We start from the raw sequence: 26,975 nt of genomic DNA, 5'->3' as shown, positions 1-26,975 counted from the left end.
TGACAAAGCATGTCCAAAATACAACATTTTCAAATACAAGATGGCTGCTAGTCGGCCATCTTTGATCCAATTGTGAAATAAATTGTCATGGACATGTATCCTAACATGTATAATATATGTACCAAGTTTGAATGAAAACTGACAAAGCATGTCCTAAATACAACATTTTCAAAAAATAAGATGGCTGCCAGTCGGCCATTTTGAATCGAATCGCTAAACCACTGCATGTGCTTATGTCCCACATAAAGTACTACACACATGCAAAGAATGAACGAAATCAGTCCAAGGGATTCTGAGATACGACTCCGGACGGACGCACAGACGCACGGACGCACAGACGAACGGACGGATGGAGACCGAATAAGTCCCCGTTTTCGGACTTTGTCCGAACGGGGACTAACAAGCATGATTGTATAATAACTAAAAGCCTGCATTACCTATTATGTGTATAAGTATGTTTTGTATATGACATTCCCCAATGTGAGTCAAGTAATATAACTTTGGTCACTCAAGTGAATTCCATGTAATTAGCGACTAGAGTTCATGAATTGTAGCATCAGATTCTACGTCAACTGTACTGCTAGGTTTTACAGTGATGTTAAATAAATGCTGGGTCTGAATTCGGTTGCATTTGGATGTGCAGACTCAAAGCATGAACCCTCTTCGTTGTGCAAATGTTGAGAAGCAACCCCAAGAACAAAAATGCTGCTGGACATGAATACCAGCCATGACGCCAGAGTCAACTGTGTTAATCATTGGTTTACAACTCATTTTTTATTACCTTTATTACACAGACATATATCAGTTTATACTACAATAAAACAAATAATGAAAATCTAAGAATGACAATCCAAACACCTAATATAGTTTTAAAATAGCATGGCCTGTGTCATGTACCCAGCAAGTAGTTGTTAAATTCAATCGTATACATTGGAATATCACTTATTCTGCTCAATGATTGTGATTCGGCAAATTAGGTTATTTTTTTTTTTTTATTCTCGGCACAAAACAATATTTTTTTATTTTAATAGCAACAGCATCAATTGACATGTATAATTGTTTTATTTTTTTAAAGTGCCCCCCTAACCTTGTGTTCACACAAGCAGTATTTAACAATAAAAATGGGTTAAAAAGAAAATACAAAACCTCATCCTATAGTGTAATTTGCCAGAGCAGTGTTTAAACAACGAAAACTATATGCCAGTATTTATCCAAGCAAGCGACTCGTTAAAGAATGTTAACAACAAACACACTGTGAAGTCCGCCCGTGTAATATACATATATTCATTCTAGATGAACCAGAACCACATCATATTACCAACAACATTAATTTATTTTGCTTTCTCAATGTGTTATTTCTATTATTCATACACTAAGTTTGAATCGTAATGGCTAGTCACACCAAACATGTGAAACACCAGGATTTGACACGCATATGGTGTTATTAGTGTAATGAGAAGTACATTTTATGAATGCCATGTTGTATCCACAGTATTAAAAGCACTGAGCGTATATATCATCTGCCACGTGAAGGCATTCACGCACAATATTGGAACTTGAAATGGTCAAATTTAGTCTGTATTTAGCACATATATGATACAATAGTTACCTATATAAATATGCATTTATTAACTAGCTATCTTCTGTGTCTTAATTGGGACAGTATTTTTAATATAATGTATAATGGATGGATATAATGTTATTGTGGTCTGCATTATCAATATACCTTGCTGCTTTAATCACTTTTAACTTTATCATTGGTCTAGGCGGATTGGTAGATTTTGGCAAATAAAGTGTGTATCAAAAATGTGGAGATGGGTTTGTTGTTTCCAATAATTAGTTTACACTGGTAGTGCCAGATTACACAGAAATTCCATGGATGCAGACAAACATGGATGGTCAACCACAAATTAATAGCTCGGCTCACCCCTAAATTCATGTTCTGTCAAAGAAACACCCATTCAATGTTTGTTCATCAAATTGAAGACATGTATCTGATTTTTTGTTTACACAAAATAAAGTTGTACTGCAATATAACATTCATCCTGTATATTTACCCACAACAATAATCTATGTAGTAAATTAAGTCTGTGTATGGACGCACGAAACATTCAATTTATATAATATTTCATTCGCTCTGTTTATATCATCATTAACATTATTGTGCATTTCTGTAGTGAATGTATCAACCAGACACTTAAATTCATATAAAATGTTTGCTGACCAAGGAGTCCGAAGAACGAATCTAATATATCAGCGGTATGCTTTAAAAAGACTCGGAAACTATTACAAATATGGTCAATGATTGGATGATGGCTTCAACTGAAACAATGTGTACAGAAAATGTAAGAGAAACGAATGAATATGATGAACATTATTAACAATATTTTAAACATATCATAAAATATAGTTCAAAGTAGTACGTAACGGAACGATTACTATTCAAGACAACACAATATTTTCTCACAAAACAGTTGCATGTGACCTGGAATTACATTATATTGTACCAACGAGGGCCTTTAATGAATACATATGTTATTACTAACAACTTTTTCTTGAGAAAAATATATGAAATATAATTATCAATTTGGATCTATATATATTATATATAGAATACGGCTGTGTACAGGAAAAAGAACATTAGTTAATGTCAGCCATCCATTATAATGGAAGTCAAAAATACACAACAAACAGACAAATGGAGGTAAAACAAATAAATTTCAAATAATAGCAATCTATTAAATGTATCTGTATTTCGACATTCATTGCGGTTGTTGAAAAGAAGTCAACTTTTAAAATTTGAGAGAGAAACTAAAACATATTTTAACAAACGATAACTGTTGCTGATTCTTATTAGGTTGAATGTGTTAGTTACATGAATGCTTTATAATATGTATATGAATGTATCTGGATGTTATGAATATATTTAAATAAACTTATTACCCAACTAGTCTGTCACACAAACCATATTTCTTTGGTTGAGTGCGTTTTGTTGACAACAGTAGCCAGGGCTTCGCTGTCTTGCATAGCTTTCTTTATTTGCAAGTTATGTGGGTGTAATAAGTAAACTAACTCTAGATTCAATAATAGCGATACATTGGCATCAACAAAAAATAGTTTAATGTAGAAGTTTATATACCGGGTAGCAGTCGTTCGGTGAATGTACCGTTACATGTTTCATCCAAGCTGTGATACAATTTAAGAACTGGATTTGCAGATATGATATGGGTGGCGCATTTATTATATCGTCTATACTAAACGTGGACCGGATAAATAGTATAGACGGTGTGGGATTCTGGACACATTTCTTACAGGAAAAGCGTTAATATCGAAATACACTTTCATTTTCATTTGATTCGGCAAGACAAATTAATATATGAAGACTTATAACGTGTAGTACATAGTGCACACACTGCATTGTGATATGCAAAAATACTGTCACGTGATTAGCCTCAATGTATGTGGACGTCAGGCGATAACATTGTTGCTAGTTTTTTTGTTGTTGCTGTTCTTCGGTGGTGAAAACATTTTTGGTTTTCAATATTTGTTACTTATGTTGTATATTATGACACGATACTTTCTCAAGATGACATACAACCATCATTTCTATCTTATTATAACTATTTTGTTTTGGCTGTGCCACGACCATTAATGTTGTGCCAACCTAGCACATTGCATGCGCAATGCATCATTTTAGTGAAATATGGGAGGATATGTGTTGATATTCTATTCAAAATATAGCTATTTTGATTTGGCTGTGCCACAATCAATAATTTTGTCCCATCCTAGCACACGGCAAAGTACACATTATACGATACATGTAAAACGTGGCATACAATAATTGTAAAACGTGGCACACAGTCATGACTACTGGCACATGCATTATTCTTGGGCATGGGCAGACATAATAGAATTATCTCATTAGACGATTTGATCATACATATTACCTGAAAAATATGAATTTGTTCAGTAAATGCATTCCATACATTTTGGCAGTATTATTTACTGATATATTTGCGAACGATACCACAAATTAAATGTGAATGACGATGTAAAATAATATAACGGAAAATGTTGAACTAAATTAATTCCCATTCACATCACCAGTGTGACATACATTATTTTAATCCCATATTGACCAGCCTTTGTCTGTACTCAATACATAAATAACATCGTTTCATTAGCAATTATAATTAGATTGATCTTGTTTTACTAATTGACATTATTCTGCATTTACAAGGCACACATTACAGTGAAGTTTCCCACCTCACCTTATGGTGTATGAAACATACATTCATACATTGATAATTACTAAGCTTTTTGAAGTCATTACATAAAGGTACGTTATCATAATATAATATTACTGTTATGTGATTAGTGATCCGTCTTGTGCATACAGGGACAGTAGTACAAATAATATAGAACAGTAACAATCAAATTGTGCAATTAATGAATATTATCTCAAAGATGACAGTTATTATGATTTTTCAAGAATTATAATACAGTCGGTAATAGTGCGTGTCTATAAATGTATTTGCTATAATATACTTGTATTGCAATTGTGTTTAGCACATACTTTCAATCTTGTATACACAATATTATTTACATAAAATATTTTCGAACGATTCCACATATGTTTCTAGATGTGAATGACGATGTATAAAACACGGTGAATTGAAGAGAAACTAAATATAGGCTAATTTGGTCCTTTTATTTCTGTAGTTATGTATACTGATTAGAAATTTTATAAAAAAATAAAAGGGTTAATTTGTTATGATGATTTTAATATGAGAAACCATAGAACTGTGAAGGACTTCCGTCCGCACCATCTTGCTTTAACACAAAAGCACTTATAAGGTATAAACAGAAAAAGCAACAAAGCATGGTGACGCAATATTTTCTGATGATATATAAACAACTTGGACAGCCATAGTTGGCTGGATTGGTGAATTAACTTACAGTCTAGGGAGTTTCGACTTTTACGTGAATTTTCCTTACAAGCGTGTCGCCATGCCCGCTTGCAAATAGTATAGATGTGCGAATGACCGAGACGGGTATTTTGTCTTCTATTTCTGTCCAACTGGTTTCGGAGAAAGGCTGTTTCAAGTACTACTCGATGCGTACACATTATTTCAAAGTCTGGGTGCTGTTGTATGCAATCTTGAGTTCGTAGGGTGGTGGTTGAAAACCTTTCGTTAATGTATTCTGTTCTTATGTGACATAGACGCTCATTAGGCTGCACTGGCTGCACAATTGTCAGAGGAACACCACGAAAATTATTAACCGACTTTCCCGTAATTTGAAATACAATTATCATCCGAACAAGGGGCATCGTCGACATCAGATAGATTCACGTGACACAAACTGAACTGATGTGACTCTACCTTAAGGACACAGTATACATTACTTCACCAATCATAAGCCTAGAGGCCTGAACACGTAAAATTGGGAAAATTAAGGGATGCTTTATTATAATACGATTTACATATCGTTCGAATTTACGGTGTAAAAATGGGTAGGGTATGTGGGGGAAACACTCGAGGACAATATCATTATCTTCGTTTTGGGATGTTTTTGATCGCACGCAATTTTCTTCATGCAACCAATTTTTGCCATTACTTTTCTTTCAGACGATTTGAACCGAAACGTCATTTGACCTAACAGGTCCGGTTTTTTCATTAATCAATCAAAATGCTGTGTCGTACAGACGAAATTTTCACAATGTAGAAATGAATTACCGCGATGTTAAAATGCGATCTGTACTGATTGCGACGATAAAACGGTGACTGTTTTCCAAAAAACTAGTGATTCGCAATTTTTGAAAAGTTAACTGAGTGCGGAGGAAGTATTTGAATATCTTTCACAGTCGCCAACACGTCACGTCGTTCACATCCCATTCACGAATGTCTCAATGAACGCGATTAAAGAAAAGCAAGATCAATTACCATGTTTCGGGACTTGACGATCACATTCTTGGTGTATCGAAATCTGCTACTCAAAAAATAGGAATTACTTGAGTATTGCAACATCGAGGTTCATCCCGAGTAAATAACGGAATAGGAAGGGTTTTCGCATTAAACATAAACCAAACTACCGTACTAATCCCGATTATTTAGCATTGAAACACACTTTTTACAGCGTGTTTCAATGAATGTCGTCGACGCCCGGTAAAAACAACCTTGGTTAAAATCTGGAATGTTATTAACTCGTTAAATGTCTAAAAATAGAGGGATATGCTTATGATCGGGTACGGTACTTCAACGCAATTGGGCATCCCACTGTCAGAATACTGTGGTTCAAAAGCATAAGGTTCTAACCGAAGACCTAAGAGGCTCATTGTATAAAAGGCGATTTTTATACTAGCAGCACACAATGCCAGGCCGCACGAATGGCTATGTACAATGACGTAAACAAGTGTGAACAAATATTAAAACGTCATAGCTTAGATATTAAATATGATCGTTCGTTATTTACTCCCTCCATGAATGACCTCCATTGGATTTAATTTCAGGCATTCCAAATACCACTACAAGCTGCAGTTATAATTAAAAATATAAACAACTGCGGTTGTATTTCAATTACAGTTTGAGGTCGCACTGAACTTCGTTTTAAATTAATCCTGATTCGCAACACAAAACAGAGACAGCTTGTGTGTGTACTCAATACACAAACATGATTGCCTCATTCGCAATTACAATTGTATTGATATTTTTACATTTGTGATTCGACGTCACACACATATACATCATCGGCGTGTCTTTATGTCGTTTTACCTCGCTAGTTAACACAGAGAAGAATTCAGCATCAAACTTGACAATGTGCATGGTCTTTCGAACATATATAAGGATTCTACTCTTCTATTTCAACGACAGCATGTAGTAACACACAAAAAACAAGGATTGGCTTTGTTATTATATACAATAATATTTGCGGCTGAAGAAATGAGATATTGTATGCTAATCTGAAGTTAAAGAACGGAGGGAAAAACTCAAAGGCACAAAGAGCCGACAACAATAGAAAAAATGCTGAAAGTCATGTCACCGTCGGCGTTTCATAGATATTAATACCTAGCGAATAACAAAATCTAGTATTTGTGGGTATTATGATATATTTATACAAACATGGCCGGGCGAATCTCCCCTATATGACCAGGCCACCTTTTTTACACTCAAGTTGAGAACTCGGGAACAGAATATTCATCATTAATAAGTAAACATTCTGGTAAAGAATCACCATGCCAATATTGACTACAGCGATTTCAGCCAAGCTGGGCGAATTTATACGAAAATCCAGTCTGATCCATGAAGTCGTTTGGATATTATTTATCAAGGCTCAATCAAGCTTCCAATGGGTCCTGCCAATGACCGCAGTTATTGACATGTTTAAGCAACCCTACTCTGAACAATCATATGCCATTGGCATACTCCTGCTGAATGTAATAATGGTTTACAATAGTACATATGCTATTTAGATCAAGAGGACTAGTAATAATAAATATGGGAAAGGAATTGAAGTAATGGCACACATAATTTAGTTGTCAGTATCTGAAAATTATTAATTCATGATTGGTAGAATTTGTAGAATTAATTATTAAGTTCAAGAAGACGGGTAAAATGAATATAGGAAAAGTATCAAAATAGCAGCACATACAATTTAGTTATCGAATGCTGCTAATAATAACTTCAAGAATGGTACCACAAGAGCAGCATATATTATTTAGTTCAAATGGACTGAAAATAATGCAGAAAGGAATGGTACCAAAATTGCACCATGTTTAATTAGTTCGGGAAAACTGCTAAGAATAAATAAAGGAATGGTACCAACATTGCAGCATGTATTACTCAGTTCGCGAAGACTGATTATAATGAATATAAGTAGGTAATATTGTAGTACGTATTGTTAGTTCGGCAGAACAGATACTAGTGAATAGAGGAATGCTAACAATATTGCATCGTGTATTGTTAGCTTCAATGACTGATATTAAATAAGTGGAATGGAATAAAAATTGCAACATGTGTTGTTAGTTTGGGAGGACTAATAATAATAAATATAGGAATTGTACCAAAATTGTAGCAACTAATTATTATTAGTTCGAGAGAACTGATAATAATGTAAAGAGGAATGCTAACAAAATTGTGGTGCGTATTATCAGATCGGGGTGACTAATATAAAGGAATAACGGAATGAAACAAACATTGCAACATGTAATTCTAATTCTGGATGACTAATAATAATTAAAGCTGCAAGCAGCATTGGCGGGGTCCAAGCAGAATTGTCAGAAAAGTTATCTGCAGATACTCATTGAAATGGGGTGTTGATACAAATATCCCTGCATAATGAAGTATAAACATGTTAAATATTTCTATATATATATATATATATATATATATTCAATATAAGCATAACCATGTGACTGATAACAAATTGGGGGTAAAATTTGAGTGTATTGCTTATGCATATTTAAGAGGTTACATGATCATATATGACCATTTCTTATGTCAGTTACATCTTTTGTTTGATGCCCTCATTATGGCACTGGTTGCATGTTCCGTTCTGCAACAGTGTTACAGATATGAAAGTTATGCATATTAATGAGCTCACATGACCATATATGACCATATATGATCATCTATTATTTTAATCAAATCTCATGTTTAACATTGTCATAATAACACAGGATTCATCTTCCTAACAGCAACAGTGTTTGAGATATAACAGTTATGCATAACCAAATAGTGGCGTTTATTATCAGACCAGAATGACTGACATTAGGGAATTGAACCAAAATTGCAACATGTATTTTTAATTGTGGATGACTGACATTGAAGAATAGCGCAATGGAATCGAATTTGACACACGTATTGTTCGTTCGGGGGGACTGATAATACTGCAGCTCCAGATTAACAACAAGATCGACGTAATGAATGTGTCAACAACGTCAATGTTGAATAAATAATATGACCAAAATGGAGAGGACCTACATTATTTCATCATTCATTCAACAGGCAGTGTCAAGACATTCCTTTTTGTGGTATATCATATGCATAATAATGTTTCAGCACACAGATGTTAAATGTCCTATTAACTAGTTTCCCACAGTATCTACCTTTTAGCAGACCTTATCGTCTGCCTTTTTGTCAAGCTGTTTGAAAAAACAACTGAACAGAATGATCTGAAATTCTCAATACTGATAATGCAGACCTAATTTTTAGAATTGTTATTGGTCATTTGGTTCGGCTGCCTTATTGGACTGAAATAAAAGCAAAAGTGGACATTTGACCCTTTTTTGAGTGTCCAGGCGATCGGATATAGTACAACTCATGTTATCAGCCATAAGCAAACTTGTGGTGGTCACGTGATTCGTTCAGCCATGTTTTTATTCTGTAGAATGTTCTTGAAAATCTTCTTAAGAACTACCAACCCATTATCTGAAATTTAGTTTTCAAATGTGAAATACATTTAATTTAAACAATTTAATGGCTGGTCACATGATTTGGCAGCCATTTTGACTTCTTTTGAACAGAAAGTTGTTTTTTTGGCTGATGCCAGTTTTTTTAAATTCTTTGCGTTGTTATATAGAATGAACAATACTTTTTGTATTTACAGTTACATAGAAAGAATTATCACCAATCGAGCATCAAATTGTTTTATAGATATAGCTTGGACATGCTATGAACAGCGATAAATTTCTGCTTTTCCAAAGCGGAAGTAGCTTTTCAATATTTTAACTATTTAACTAGTTTTGTTTACTTCAAAATAGCTGAAAACAGCACTCGTAGGCATTTTAACATTGCGTTGTTTTCAGGGCGAATGGTCCATTTGTACGATTCCTGTCCTGCTTTTTTTTCATTGACACAGAATGAACAGACAATTTGACAGGAACATTCATAATATGTTGATTGAAAAGGGTCGAGTATCATCCGCAGATTTGATTGATTTAATTTCATCCCGACCAACCTAATTCTGATCAACTGCTAGTATAAATAATTATAGCGAAATAATGTGAAGAATAACCATTATTATATAATTGAAGAAACAATTCAATTAAAATGTAGTGAATTTTCAAATGCCTTTCAAAAATCTACAAGCAGCGAATAACTGGAGTAATTTTATGACAATTTATTTATAATTATTGTGAGGTATTATTCATTACGATGTCCCTATGAGGCTATTTTGCTATCCATAAGTATTAAAGTAATTGGGAACCATTTTTCCAATTTTAACAGTTTGTGTTTTTTCACGCTGTAAGGCCGGTTGTACGTATACTGCCTTTTTAAAACCCAATATCTAACACTAGTACAAATAAGCAACCAAGAAATAATATAATACTTAATTGTCAATCGTTAACTCCACGTTTTTATTAAAAAAAAGGTTTTGTGCCAGGCGACAGTTCCGGACATTTAATGTCACTGTTGTCTCTCTTGACATTTTTTTATTTTGTAAGTGTAAATTGCAAGTGCTAGTGCTGGCACATAGTGCATTTTGCCACAGAAGTCATTTCCTGTTTGGGACTACATGACAGGGCCGTGTGGCCATCTCCCTATCAAACGGCAATTTTAATGCGCTATCCTGGCGTCAACCAGGCTCGGTCGAACACAAGCACCTGCGGACCACAACCAAGGTTGCCCAAAGTCGCATTCGTTAGTGAATGAATCTCGGCCAGTGGAATTGGCCTTCTCATTGAGTCTGTGGCACACTCGCTCAAGGTAGGGGTCGACACTTTTGATGTTGAGCCTAAGGTAGGATTTGAACTTTGGTCTACCGATCATGAGTCTCATGCGACAACCACTATGCTACCGGTGACCGGTAACTCCACGTTTACTTTATTTTCAAATTCTGCTACTGTAATTGGACATTGGAATGACACGTTTTTAATTTATGTTATTTAATCGATATAAACATCCTGAAAGACCCATTCTGCTGTCTGTAAATCGTTTTTTTTTCTTCAGAATACAAAGAATTCTTAGTTTATTAAAATGTTTGACCTAATAACAGTACACTGTATCTGATGAACTAAATACCTGTCATACTCCAGTTTTTAAAATTCATGAAGTTGGTGATGGGTTCCTACTGAACAATAACTCTGACACAGGAACAATACTTCTCTGGAAGCTTGACTGCTGTACCTTTGCTGTGTGTCGAGCTATACCAGAAAAGCTTTGTTCCTCAGACCAATGTTATGACCATACTAGTTCATCTGGCCCAAAGCTGTATATTTCCTATTAACTCACGATATTAATATTAATTTGTATTTAACGAAAATACAAAATAGGAATGTTTGACAATATAACTGCACTATCACAATTCATCGTATATTAAGTTGGTGGCATGATATCTTCTTGATTGCATTCTTGTATGTAAGTCATGTAACAGCACAAATAGAGGGGAAAACATTACATTGTGCTACCAGGTGGTTATCTTATATTCTCTTCTCTGTATATTTTAAAGGCACATATGTGTTAGTTAATGGATTACAGTGTATTTTTACTCTGATTATGATATATCGGTGATAAATAGGGTTATTTGTTAAACCTTAAATTGATTTGACGGTGCATCTTTAACTCCGGGATAATGTGTCACTGTTAGTTCCCGTTCGAAGTCCGAAAACGGGGACTATTAATTTGGGTTCGTTCCGTTCGTCCGTCTGTTCACCCGCACGCACGTCCGGAGCTATATCTCGGACACCCATTGACGGATTTCATTCAAACTTTACATGTAGACAATACATAATATCTTACATATGCGCGTCAAGTTACTTTATGATCATAGCAAAAATGGTCGACTGGCGGCCATTTTGGATGTAAAATTTGCTATTTCTGATACCTAAACGTGTCCGCAGCTGTTTCTCAGACTGATTTGGAGCAAATTTGGTATGATGATCATACATATTGGGTTGTAGGTGCACGTAATTTTTTTTTCGTGATTCGAACAAATATGGCCGAGTGGCGGCCATCTTACTTTGCATGGTACTCATGCTACTTTATCTTGAATGCCATGAACGTTTCTGTTTAATTTTCTACAAAAATAGTATACCAAGAGATACAACTATACCATCATTATTTTTGTGATTCGATTCAATATGGCTGACTGACGCCCAAATTTCATGTAAAAGTGCTAAATCGTCATTTTTACATGTCCGGAGCTGTTTCTCAGAGATGACTAGGCCGATTTGGATCAAAGTTGGTATGTTGATCATACATATTGGGTTATATGCGCACGTAATATTTTTCCGTGATTCGAACAAATATGGCCGAATGGCGGCCATTTTGCTTTTCATGGTACCCATGCTACTATCTCTTGAATACAATGTACGTTTCTCTTTAAATTTTGTACAATCATAGTATACCAACGGATACATGCGCACCAACAATATTTTTGTGATTCGATTCAATATGGCCGGCCAATGCCCAATTTCCATGTAAAAGTGCTAAATCCTAATTTTTACATGTCCGGAGTTGTTTCTCAGAGATGACTAGGCCGATTGACCACTGAACAAGTGTTTTTTGAATATTTTTGTGTTGGAATAATCTATAAACAATTAGTATCGCATGAATAAATTTATCCCATCCCGTTTGGTGTGCTTCTGTCAATACAGGTTTAATAATCCATGTATAAGTGAAACATTATCTTTATCAGTTATGCCTTGGTCTGGACGTAGTAGGGTATTTGTTTTATAATTTACATGTTTCTGTAAGCAATTTTTTAAAAGAGAATTTGACCATTATCAAGAGGTATTCAATAAAATGGAATATTTCTGCCTTAGGTTGTCATCAAGAGTGCTGGGTGGCAATTGCAAGGTACGCGTCATGAAGTACACCATTTGAAAATGTGATATATTCATGGACGTCCAGTTATTATTGTCCATGAACACGAGGTGCATTCCCATTATTTGATTCAGTGGAAACTCTTCCATATAGTGTCGATTTTGCAATACTTTGTTTAGACACAAACAGTGGGACAATTAATTTGTCACAGCTGTGTGTGGGATTCTTGAGCGTACAGATTACTGAAGTGTTCATGTGTCCGATTTATGTTATAATATATTCTGACTGTGAATTTTGCCTTGGAAAAATTGCAAATGTTTCAAATGTTTTTTATCTCTATTTTCTATATTCGGTTATTTAGATATTATCTATTTTTGTTGTTGGTTTAACAACGTCTGTCATTAAGAACGTCAATCCGATGTGTACACTTTGTGTTGACTTTTTTTTTGAAAACCACGTTTACGCACCTTGTTTTTCAGTATTATTCCTATCAAATCATCGTCGTCTTTGCATTTGGGTTCTGTACTGTTTTCTAGATCGTAACTGTCTTTGTTTATTGTTGGAGAGATTTACTCCATTTCACAAACTAGTATCCTGGGTTGTTCAGTTATAACAATTAGGTTGATGTTTGGTGTTCCCTAATGATCTCGCCTGCGATCAAACAGCTAGTTTACCCATGTAATTACTACTAAATCTCTGAATCGCGTTCTTCCGTATTTTCATAGGAGAGAACCCCATCTTTACTTGCGATTTTATTATGGTTAATGATGCATCACAGTATAACCGAAAGGGTTTTTTGACATTCGAATTACTGGTGAATATTTCGTTATTCGAGAGAATTGCATTTTCTGTACCTTATAAATTTTGCATATTTTTGACAATTTCTGTTACGTTCTATGTTTAGACGATTTTAATAATATTTTTACAAATCTTTGAAATTTAAGTGTTATTTAAGTGTTATGTTTTATTTGGAACATGTTATTTAACTGAATTTGCAATCACAACCTATTCATGCCATGTGAAGCATCGTAGATCAGTATTTATCTATTTAAAACTGCTTGCATCAACTTTTACTACGATTAGGCAACATTTGAAAGTGCATGTCGTAGATACAGCTATGTTCAGTTTTCTTGACTTTACCGCTTTTTAGATCTAGTAATCTTGCCAAATCCTAGGAATCGAGACGACATGACATTAGTAGCTAAATATACTGCTTCCCGAACACCATCTGGTCTTTACTGTATGATATACGGCATCACACATGGAACTCATGCTAAGTTTTACTACCTCTCTGGCTCAAGAAAAATGATTGCCATAGTTCACATGAGTTGTTCGAAAATAAGGCTTTCCTTCGCAATGAAGCCGTTAATAATTGTAGTACCCACGAATGCAGCTTGCAATTTGTTTTTTTCGAAATCCCTCAGTACTGTTAACACATAGTCGCAAAGAACGACTTACCACTAATTAGTATTCACACTGATTATTTTATATTGTCCATGACTGTGTCCTACCAGAATTATGTGGATCAGGCCACTCACAACACCACTCTTAATGGCTTACCAAATTCATCCCCATCTGCATAATAATGTATTCCTTTCATCTTTATTAATGACAGGTATTGTTTGGATCAGCCAGTTCTATATCCTTTGGAGTAATTGTGGAGACTTTTTTTGACTTGATTATTTGTTTCCTCTTACTCGAGTATTAAGTCCAAATAATGTTTATACTTTAACTTCAGTGGTATTGTATTGCCTCATGGCGACACTTACTCACATATATAATCAACATCTGGTCCACCATCGCTTCCTTTCTTAGGCCTATGCCAAAAAGCTCTATTCAAATAGTTACTCAACCATTTTACGTACTGCTTTTTGGTTTCACGTTCGGAGGGCTTGCCCGGATGGATGATCTATGAGAACTGAAAATAATCTCGTACGTTCATGCACAAGCGGCAATTTATTTTGAACAATTTAAATAACACCATATGCAACAATCTAAATAATTACATTGCAAGGTACAACAGTTTAAAATGTGCAATATAAACACAGCAGGTTGGCAGCTTCTGTAATAATACAAGAGGTATTTATAAAATAATACATACGATTATGAGAGAGCTGCCTGTGAGCTTGGTTGTGTGTCAAAGGTAGACAAATTAAGTCCCGGGTGCCATTTCAGTAATCTCAATCGAAAAGAATCACTTTAATTAGATCCATCCCCAATGGTTATTGCTGATTGAAGTCAAACAAAAAAGACAATTCAAGTGGTGTGTACTGACTGATACATTTGTTGTCGATAACCAATAAACTATATAATGGAGGTAAAAACACTGGTCGCCCTCGGAGGAATATCCGACACTGTAGAACTATATTTAACATTAAATGATAATATACGAACATTTTATGACCATCCTGCCTTGATGACCAAAACTAAAATCAGGATGAAATCCAGATTCCAATCTTTTCAAGGGGTACCAATACAAATAGTACATTGAATAGCATTGTTTTGAACTTTTAACCCAATTAGAATTTGCAGAAATTCGAAAATGGTTAATGACATATGCTGATGCGACAAGACTCAGATAAATTAGTTATTTCTTGACCAGTATAGATAACTTTATAAATGTCCTTCTTGGTGGGCAGTGATTTATGTCTGATCTGGCCGTCTGCAGTTTTCTTTGAAAATCTTGTATTATCGTTTGTTTGTTCAAAGGCTTGGTGATGTAGCAAAATTATAACATGAACTCATAATAAAAAACAAGAAATATGAATGGTATGACTCTTGTGAATATGCATTTTTAACATTTAAACAATAACCCTGGTCTGGGAGCTGTGGTGTCTCAATGTAACGAAGATGTAGAACAATTGCCTAGGATAGTCGAGTCTTTTCACCAACAGAACGTAACTATGTAGTTACACAGATTAGGTTATTAGTTATATTCCACTATTCGTTGGATGCGGGAAGCAAAGAAAGTGACATAATATAATTTAGTGGAAAGGCACTCAAAACGTGGTATTTTGTTTGTTTCATTTTTTGTGTGTAGTCTATTACCCCAACCAAAATGGTGTTGTCACAATATAGTAGCCAAGAAATCAATTTAAATGTTGCCCATGCTCATAATATATGTCATATATGTTGATATGCATATACCCAATACAGGGGAAACAGTGGTTGGTTGAAGGATAGCAAAAAAGAGGAAGAAGGCCAAGCTGTCAACGGGATGCTATGTAATTCGGGACCCCAGTGACAGCAACGCCCCCTTCAGATAATAACAACAATATATGTGCCCACAAGGGAAAGTCGAAGGGAAAGTAGAATAAGAAAATGTTGCTTACTTAATAAAATTTTCCTACCAGCACAAAGCAAAGCAAAATAAACAACCCCAACTTAGACTAAGTAGGGGAAGTGAAGGGCAACCCTCAGAGTAAAATTGATTAGAAACAGGTATAGTGAAAGATAAATGAGAAGGAAACTGCGGAATAGACTTAACGAAAGTCAATCCAAAATAGGAAGGAACAAAAGACACGGATCAAATAGGGCATATAAACGTTAATAGCAAGGGGACAGAACACCTGAAGTAATTAATCATAGCGATAATACTGATGAATTAACATTATTAAGAGAAAATATGTCAATTAAACATAATAAAAGTAAATAAAACGGGCTACACTAGAAGGTCAGTGGGGATCACATGCAATATTTGTCATAGTCCTTTCATTTCATGGGTCGAAACATCAGTGTAGAAAGACAGTTCCTACATTAGACTCAGCAGTGTTGTTGTTGGCAATGCAGTCAAAGTGAACTTTGTGATAAGAAGTTATGTGCCAACACAAGTGAAAGATGAGAAAATGGAAAATGGAAGGCATGTCAACGGTTCGAAATAATAAAAATAACAATTATTAGATAAGAACTTTTCATCTTACGATATGTCGGGAATTCAGTTTGCTAATTATCGATTGATGCTAGGAAGTTTCTGTATTATTCTGATATATTCATTTATGTTAACTAAGAACTATACAAGTAGTTTCAACCAAAAACAGGCAGTCAACACGATGCTTTATATAAACATTGGGCTAATGAAGTCTTACCATATGCCCAACACCTCTGACTTTTGAGCAAAGATTTATTCCAGCTAGAACACTATTGATGTGTGGGTATGTTAAACAATGATTTAGTATAAATGTTAAAACGTGCATCATTTGAATAAGAATTAGCTAGTATTTGTATGTACATCATTGTTTTGGACGTTATTTTTTTCCCTTAATTTCATAAAATAGGGTAGTCAATTATGGCCAGTGTTATCCGATTTAATGATTTAAATGTTTTCATTCTTTTTTGAAGTTATCCAACTATTTACGCTTCTTGTTGCAGCTCGTGCAATGTGTATCTATCAGTATATGTCGCTTGGTCTTTCAGTTTATAACTACTAACCCATGATTTGCGATTTGGGATTTTACGACTTTACGACAGCAATTATATATAGGGATTCAATTTAATTAAAATTTAATTGAACTTGGTTAAATTAGAACAAATACAGTGTCGCGTTTTATTTAATTAATTTCAAGGAAGTGGAAATAAATTACAAAATTTTACTTGAATTATAATTTGCCGAACTTGGGGTCAGGGAAAGATATTATAGCATCGTACACATTAGCTTATATTACACCTTTCTATAATTGGAACTTAATATTAAAAAAACGCAATTGTAGTTTTATTATTAGCCTTTAACTTGATGACCTAAAATGTTAAGTGAAAAACATTATTTCTGAATTAAAAAGTGTGTATATGTATACTGCTCAATTGTGAAGAATATATAGAGTTGGTACTATAATGGCAGCTGGAATCACAATGCATTATTGAAACATATCTACTTCATGAGAAAATATGTTCCTGGCAGCTTTGAAAGAACTATGATTAAAATGCTTTTGAGATTTGGAAAACAAAGTTGACAGATATCTGAATCCAGTAAATAAAATCTTAAGTGAATAAGCGCCTTTCTGTACGAAAAAAAACATACTGATTCGCTAAATCATGAAAACTGACAAATTGGCAATACCGCCATAAACAGAAGAAAGTCTGAGGGAAAACAACTCAAGTAACTTGGTACTCACAAAAAATAGATTATACACAATAAGTGTTGTATTATACATTAATAGTACAACAGAGGGGCGAGTTGAGCGTTGTTCCTTATTATGAATTAATGTCTAATAAATATTTATACATAATTCTGCAACTGAGGCTCTAAAAATAAACATTGCACCATATACAGGATTAAGTGCACATGTGCAAGTTTCAATATAATTAGTTAAAGGAATGTAATAAGTATTATCTATGTCAAACCCCATCTCTACAACTGGGAATGTTTATATAGTTATATGGCGTATATTGATATAGTATCATTATAAATGAAAAAAAATAGGTAATATATTACCTTATCTTCTCATGGTAGTTTGACTAAGCTATACTTGTGTAATGTTTCCTCACTCCTGTTAATTTTGTTCACAGAAAATACTGCCAAGTATGATTTCTTTTATTTAGGTCAACTGTCTGTTTCATTATTTGAATACAATATTCGATTAATTCACATACAAGAAAAATTGTGATTTTACTAAAATTAAAAAGCAACTTCAGACAATTAAAGATGTGGACACTCGCCAATATATATATTACAATTGAAATTGAACAAACAAAGGGACACACCGCATTCGAAGAATTTTCTTGAACTTCTGTCTGACCTATCATTCATCATCATTTCTTATTTCCAAATCTTATTTCTCTGATTTCTTTTCATCAAAAACACCCTAGCAAAAAAAAAATAAACAAATGATAGCTATTACTTGATATGTTGAATAACAAATTGACTCCGTGAGATATCGTATAGAATCGTACAAATCTTGTTCAGATTTGACGATCCACATTATCCCTGACCAATTTAAACAAATGTTTCCATATAATTAGTTTTGAATGCACGAAAACAATAACGAATACAGTAAAATTACCAAATTTGTGTTTTTAAGGCTAAGGCATGGTGTTCGGCACGCATCCAAAAAAGTTAGTATTCTGTTGGAAAAATTTGTAATATTGTCAACTAACGAAAATACTAGTACTCCCTAAGTTGGATTACTTCCTAATTTGTTATTGTCTTTTAACTTCAGTGACCCGACAACTGATCTCACCGGAGAGAGTGGTATGTCTAATAAAGTAGTTATAACAACATATTTTCCCATAATCATCACTTTCTGTGCCACTGAACATCGCAATGCATGTAGCTAAAATAAAACTGATCAATGGGAATGCAAACGCAGATATATAGACTTTAACTGTCTTTGTGTTTGGAAATATTCTTAATTTATATATTTTACTTAAAAGATAATGTACTATCATGGTGTTCTAAAGTGAGTGCTAGTAGCACTATGCACCTGTGGGTTAGAATGACGTTGCATTCCCACTCGAGCCAAACAAACAGAAGCAGAAACTTAAACAGTCTATGTTTTGTCGTATTGCCTCAAACCCTGTGAATAAAAGTGTGCATGGAATCATGGGAAGAATCAGTGTGAATTGCAGTGCGATAACTGTCATAAAGGTGATTGACAGGTCATACTTGTTTACCTCTCTGGAAGGACAATTGGAATCTACCAGGTATGCTGTTATTTGAATAACAAAAGATGTTTATGATCTACTGAGTTGCCTACGTGAGACAGCTGCTAGCAAAAACACATTCTGATTGGCTCATGTGGAAATCAAGGTGGTGTCCCTGAATCTGGGTCATTTAGGACTATAAGTAGGCTACACTGAGGACAGATGGGGTCCATCAATTCTATTGTGTACCCTGTGTGATGCCGCTACGATATTTTGAGACAAGTGAGACAGGCCTCAATCATCGTTTTGTGAGACTTTGTGAACTGCTCTGCGATCTCCTGCTTCCAGCGGTGTCCTCCAGAATAACAGCATTCCTCTGCAACCAAGACTCCTGTATTTCTTCGTTGTTGTGTTGCAGAAGCCATTGACTGTCATTCATTTCAACATCCTGGAACTCTGAGTTATCACCAATGCACACTTCCCTAGGCAATCCCCTATTTTAGTGACTTTATTCATTGTATTTTCTGTGCTTTATTTTTGTAATTATTTTGAGATGTATTAAAGCTTTAACTTTAGCTTTAACTCGATATTTTGGTGTATGTGTATTTCATTTCCAATACTATTGTCTTGTCTACCCCAATCTAGCAGTGAAATAACCCCGTCTAGTGTGAGTTCTGTGGGTGGCCCTCTCAATTGCAATAGGCAGGCCTTACACTGTGACAGGAACATCTTACCTTCCAACAGCACAAACGTCACATAAAACCCTGGCTGGTCATTTTTTGGCTAAATAGAGTACTGTAATTATTCTTCGATGTTTAAAAACGAGCAATCGATATGGCCGCCCTGTGTGGAAATAACTTCTAATTACTATACATCTAAGCACTTGTTCGAACATTCAAATTCTTTTTATATAGGGTAAACATTCATCACGAACATTGGCGCAAGTTATTTATATCACATTCATACACGTTCCTTTGTTTATAGTAGACACAGGAGCATAAAAATGCATAACAAAATTATTAACCCGTCATGCAGGCGTTCACACAGCACAAACGCGTTTCCTCAACATTTTGAACTACAGTCACTCATGAGTCAATAATAAAAGGTGGAAAATGTATAATGAGGATGGGGTCGCATAAACCTCAGCTATAAGTAGGTCAATACGATCATCATAGATTGCTGGACCCAATCTCAAAGGTCGACTCTTACATGTGGGCTGTCAAAACACAACACAATATAATTACCAAGATAACTTTCATGAAATATTCGGAATGCCTGGCTTTCGTTTGTTAAAATGAATACGACATGATCACCGGCAATATTGTATTGGCTAGACATAAGTTGCCCCAAAATAAAAAAGAAAAATAAACATTGTCCAATAAATATGTAGATCACCTGGTACATGCCACGCATAAACACATAACTAACTTGTTCTATAAACAAATCAGTATTATAATCGAATATTTAAATTAGCCACCATTGAAGCTAAGTCATTCACATTGATTTAGGAAAAGTATGTAATTGTTATCAAGTTTAAAATACATTGACAGGTATGATGTACAGTAGACGACATCCATTGTACATGGGGATTTTACTGCCATCACAAATATAACGTCGCATTAATATAAAAATAACATTTGTTGATAAAAAGATGTGGACGTAATACGTTAGTTAATATCAACGTGTTTTATTCACATTTAAAACTTGCAATTATTTGAATCATTATGTTAGTTCTATTCAACTATCTACACATTTTTTTGATAATTGACAACATGACACAGCAAAGGTCAATAACAAAACGGTAACTTGTTTTAAATTTTGAGATTTTGGCTACTTACAGATTTTTTTTTAGGTGGAGGAAGAAGATAAAATGTGCTAAAAACGTCAAAAAACAGAAATAAATGTATTTAAACACTCTTATATTGAACCCAGGCATTGATTTGCGTAGATTTGTGGGGTTACCATGGAAATCATGAATAGAATAAATAAACAAATGAAAAATTAACACTCGTATTCTCTATGAAAAAATTAGTTCGTGAATAATGACATGTAAACATAGGTATCATACTCAAACACAACGCATGAACACCCATGTAATTTTCTTTTAGTAATATTTATGTGGCGATTTATATTTTGTTTGTTAAACAGCTGTCATTCTGTAGCAGCTTTTCTTACATAGGAATAAATGTATAGATGATAAATATCAGTCATTCATAACTATATATGAGTGAATAAACAACTGTTGCATATCACGTGACTAAATTTAATTCAATTTATTTAAGTGTTTGACCTCAGAATTAACCGTTTGGAGAGAGATGTTTTTTTGATTATTAAGAACTGCATAACATCAGAAATTTGTTTATCCATCTAGTGCAAAGGAAGTCAAGACAATTTGGATAACCGGAACAGACGATTGAAGGATATCTGAAAAACTGATTTAAAGTTATTTATCAACGATTAATTGTGTTTAGTACGAGATGATTCGAAGCCAAGGATCAATATACATAGCAGGTCTATTGCTTTTTGCTGTCTGCATAATGCTGTATTGGCAAGGTAAGTTTTCCGTTACATTTTCCACATTGAGCGTTAACTATATCACAATATTCCGAATTTGAAGCAGTTTAATTAAGCATAGTATCCGAATAAGGAGTAATTGTATTAACTGTATTTCGACACTTTCGAATTGGTTGCACTGAGCTGCCATACTTACTGTAGTGATTTAACAGAGTGAGCTAATAATTTCAGACGTTTCTATATTAGATAACACAAATACGTTTTCGGCGTTTGAATGGAGATTACTCATTTATATTCAATACATCAGATGCACTGAAATATTCTTTTTAGCCTGAAATATGGTGATAGAAAGATGAAACAAGAAAAAAATGTATTAAATATGTGAATATCCGCAGCGCAAACCGAGGTGAATCATAGGTGTTTCCTTGGCACGTCCGCCTTTGTAAAATAAGAAGTTCAATTATTAAGTTGTTTTCCTAAAAAGAACAGAGCATATAATCATTTAAATGAAACATCCGTTGTAATTGCATTTATACCAGAGAGAGGGTCGTCTCATCGCCAACAATGTATTAATTAAATGTCGAAATAGAAAAAAAACACAAATGATCATAGACGTAATATTTCTCCTAAAAATGCTGATCCAGGTTCAAAAACTGTGCATATAAGCTCACAATTGCAATCTGGATATAATGATAGTGTGGCAGGTTATTAGCTTAGTTAAAAGGGCATAGCCTCATATGCATGTAAATGTACTTTGTCCCATGTGTATTGTTATATATCTATTGTATTTCGTTAAAATCCCTATACGAACATTGAATTTACACATTGGACAATTATATCAGTGCTTTTATTTATGACAATATGAACTAGCAATAAATATAAAAATTGAATGAATACACGAATGTACTGACAATTGTTTTACCTGATACTTTAAGTTACTGGTGGCAATTATGCTAGCATGTCTATTAGGTTACATCTAGCAACTGTATAACTAGTGTTGGGGAAAATTGTGTACGATACAGATGTTCGAAAATAAGACTGGATGGACAATTATATTACGAAAGAGTTCTTTACTCTTTTACAGTGTTGAAAGAAAATAAAAGCGAATATTCATTTGACGACATTTGGCGCAATATTATTCAAACAAAGAACCGCGATTTAAAGAGCAAGGTAAGCATTTAATTCACTAACAGCTACTAGCAAATTAGTTAAACATTTTTTTTATATTAATCACGGGTGAACAATATTTACTATATTTTCACGGTGGATTATACACTGAAACAAAAATAACTAAAATCCGATCAACACCATTCGGTTCTCGCAGATAATTAACAATGCGTCTTCTACGATCTATACTCAACTTCAATTATTCATACAAATTAGACAACAAGCATGAAATGCGGTATGCGGTGGTTGCAGCACCCATGAGCCACGCACGTTTATTACAACGTTTATCTATTTCCCCCTTACATGTGTAAATATACACGAAAGTGATACCAAAGACCCATCGCGAACACATCGACCGCCTAGAAAAAAAACAGACACAAAAACCCGTCAAGGGAGAAAAACATCTGGAAACCTGTACCCGACGCAATGTCAGAAGTACCAGGGGTGGACGTCGGGCGTCATTCATATTAAGAAAACTATACATTTATAAAAATAAAAAATTCATCGTGAGTTGTTTGCAACAGAGACTGAATACAATGGAATACTCTTCTCACTATATACTCATGAGCACCTGAATAATTTACATACGAATAGATTGCAATCATCTGCTCATCTACGAAACGCAGATAAGTTATTATTATGCTGTCTCAAAGTCACTGAGTGCATTGGCATCGGCGACAGTATTAAAACAATTCGAACATGAAAATTGTTTTATCTTTTTGATCAGAGAAAAACATAAAGCGTTATGAGTAAGTAGAAAGGAACAACTAAATATACATGTAATATGTTTTACATTGAATATAAATATGCGCTAGTCAAATGTGTTACTTTGTTCAATAATTTCTGAAACTTGATTCACAGTTGTTTAAATTTTTAGTGACAAGAAATATAGATTGAGGACAATGTGAATGGGTCATCCACCGTCCCTCTTTAGAGGGACACTGGGTCAGTACAATACTGGATATGAAAAATAAATTCTTCGAAAAAATAAAATATCAGTACCATTGCAGCGCGAAAGTTGAAAGCAGTTCGATACAGATTGAATGTTGCGCCTTATAACTTTGGAATACGTCTGGCGTAGAAACGGGAATTTAACCAAGTTACGAAACTTATTGAATAAAAATTGCCGTATTTATTTTCGAATAAATTACTATTCATTTCCAAATTCCATTTCGCAAATTCAAGAAAATACAACTACTAATTTGTTCACAATTGAGGTCTTTAGCCAGCGATCCGACAATATTATTAACGAAATTCATGCCATTAGCATACCAACAGAAGACGAGGCTCGGTCAAGCAATACTTCAATGGACATACTGATTTACGTCCGTGCTCCAAGAATACGAAATGGAAAACAATTAAGTTGTATTTTCGAAATTACATGTGCTCTCGCACATTTCTACTTCAAGAGTAGATTCCTTGTGCATGTTTCATCACTGTTTCATCACCTGACCCATAAATCCCCCACTTCCTGTAATAGCTACAAAATACATGCGTGTAGTTATAACAAATGAACACATAGCCACAACAATTGATCACATAATGCCAAGGAATTATTGCCATGATATAAACCACCCTCCGACAAAACGATAAATTATATAAATAAAGGATAACGAGACAGATTGTGTTAACTATAAACAAATTATTTTATTCGAAATAAACACGAGTAAATAGTGTGTAAAGTGTTGTGTGAGTAATCGTACCAAAAAACACTAATGAGCCCTCTGCTAGGTTGTCAAGTGATGCTATAAAAGGTTAACATCTGCGCCGACTATGAATTCTTTTCTGAACAAAAATCACGATAGTACACGATATTAAAACGGTAAATATCATAATAAATGAAGTCAATTCATACTCATAGTCTCTCAGTTACTCATATGTGACTCAATCAACAGTTATGTACAACACTGATAATGTCAGCAGTACCGCACAAACTTACAAGACAGGCGTACTGGAACAATTTCAGCAATAATAAACAAGCCGTACAATGTACGTAGAAATACGAAATACTGGTGTATATTCCTTCCCACACAGTTCATAGTTCACAGAAAACACTATGTAAATAAAGCACACAGAGCCATGACATCAACGGGGATGAACAAAGCGATACGTGACACTTTCTACAAGCGAGCCATATTGTCTCACACAATTATCAAAATGTCAATGGCTTATCCTGAACCTTTGAGCCAGTTCAGATCAAACATATATTTTCCTGCACAGTATGACCAATAACGGCAATTTGAGTGTGCACTGCTTACTTTCAAACCAATATCTGACCAGCACATGGCTCAACAAATTTCCAGAAAACAAGGCGACTGTCAACCTTGTTCAAAGGTAATTCGGTCAACTCGTACACAGACAAAATTTAAGGATAAAATTCATTTTATTTATGACACATAAACATGTCGTTGTAATCATTATTGATCTAAATGTTCACATCTTGCAGAGTTGTTATAATGTAACGTTTTATCAACGTTTCAACCAATATCAGTCACACCATTGTCCTAATATGATTGGCGCAATGATTTCACAAAATATATTGTAGAATGAAAACGAATAAGTTGTCTTATGTATTATTTATTACAGACTTTAATGGGAAGAACAGTGACAAAAAGCATATATGATCCTAAAAAAGAAAGTCAAAGTCGAATAAAGACAGTCAAGCAAGCCTGTAAGAGATATAATGTAAGCTATGAAGGCAAGGCCAACAGCAGATTTGTTATATTGGAAGAGTACAAATTTATGATAAATTTAATACCTAAGGTGGGTTCCTCCGCCATGAGAAAAATAGGCACAAGTATCAATAATACTCCAACAATTTCATGGCGCACAATGTCTATTTTTAACATTTCACAGTATAATGACTACAAGAAAATTGTATTTTTCCGTGATCCATTGGAAAGGCTTGTTTCCTACTATTATTATGCTATACACTACACCCGGTCAGCTCCATATATGCATGAAGCATACTTGCCTATACTTGCGAAACTAGCTGGAGGTGAGCCGTCTGATGAAAGGTGGAAAACACATAACATAACATTTCGAGAAATGACTGAGGTTATTATTACAGTGGGATATAAAAAATTCACTCGGCATGTGTGGCCACAATATTTTATATCTAACATTTGTTATTACAACGCTGACTTTATAGGTCATCTTGATGAATTATTTACTGATGGAAACTATTTCCTTGAATTAGTTGGCATAAAAAACTTAAATATTTTTCCGGAAATACATCAGCAAAAAGGTCATGACAAAATCAAAGATACAATCGGAACTCTACCTAAAGACATGCTTCTTCAGATAATTGATTTATACAAGGTAGATTTTGAAATTCTTGGCTACAATTATTCTAAATACACAAATCCGTAGCGGTAAATAATTATATACAGTTTTAATCTGACCGATATATCTACGATTGTCTAATTCTTTTTAAAATTGGCTGAAACACTTTACTTTTCAACTCACTAAATGTTAATTTCGCAAAAGAATTAAATCTATCCAACCGATTATCTTGGATACAGCTACACGTGATCCAGAATAATTTTAGAAAGATTGAGTGTATTAAGTTGACTGTAATGAATGTGTGTTCGGTTGATAATTCAACAAGATACTTAGTGCATGACTATGCTTTTGTATCTACGCGAAATTGACATTCGGTTGATTGAATGCGCTTATAGTGCTTGCTGATATTGACTATTGCATGAATTTCGAGTTGTAGATATTCTAATGAATTTATAATAAGGCTTTAAAAGTTGTTGGCATTGATATGCTATAATATAATATAGTATTGTTATGCATTTGTGTTGTATTTTTAGAATAATAGAATTGTTAGTGTGATACACATAGTTTTTGGGTGTGCTTTTTGTTATAATTGGCTGATTTTTAAGTTCTGTCGAAGAAAGGGATAGCTAAAACAATTTTTGCGATCATGGTCTAACGTTTTCTGAACCA

The 26,975-nt window shown here is 34.2% G+C and overlaps 1 protein-coding gene across 1 annotated transcript in view; it reads left to right on the top strand.

Moving 5' to 3' along the window:
- LOC146734539 (carbohydrate sulfotransferase 9-like) overlaps positions 1 to 26,393 on the top strand; it is a 40,120-nt gene extending 13,727 nt beyond the window's left edge. The window contains exons 2-4 of the mRNA XM_085507504.1: positions 21,712 to 21,893; positions 22,939 to 23,024; positions 25,608 to 26,393. Of these exons, the coding sequence (XP_085363630.1) occupies positions 21,818 to 21,893; positions 22,939 to 23,024; positions 25,608 to 26,393 (948 nt within the window). The 5' untranslated portion in view covers positions 21,712 to 21,817. The remainder of the gene's footprint in view (positions 1 to 21,711; positions 21,894 to 22,938; positions 23,025 to 25,607) is intronic.
- Positions 26,394 to 26,975: the final 582 nt, after the last annotated feature.

This window comes from Saccoglossus kowalevskii, chromosome 14, assembly GCF_978046115.1.
Source record: "Saccoglossus kowalevskii chromosome 14, keSacKowa6.1, whole genome shotgun sequence".
Taxonomy (NCBI): domain Eukaryota; kingdom Metazoa; phylum Hemichordata; class Enteropneusta; family Harrimaniidae; genus Saccoglossus; species Saccoglossus kowalevskii.
This window is presented reverse-complemented; position numbering and strand designations above follow the sequence as displayed.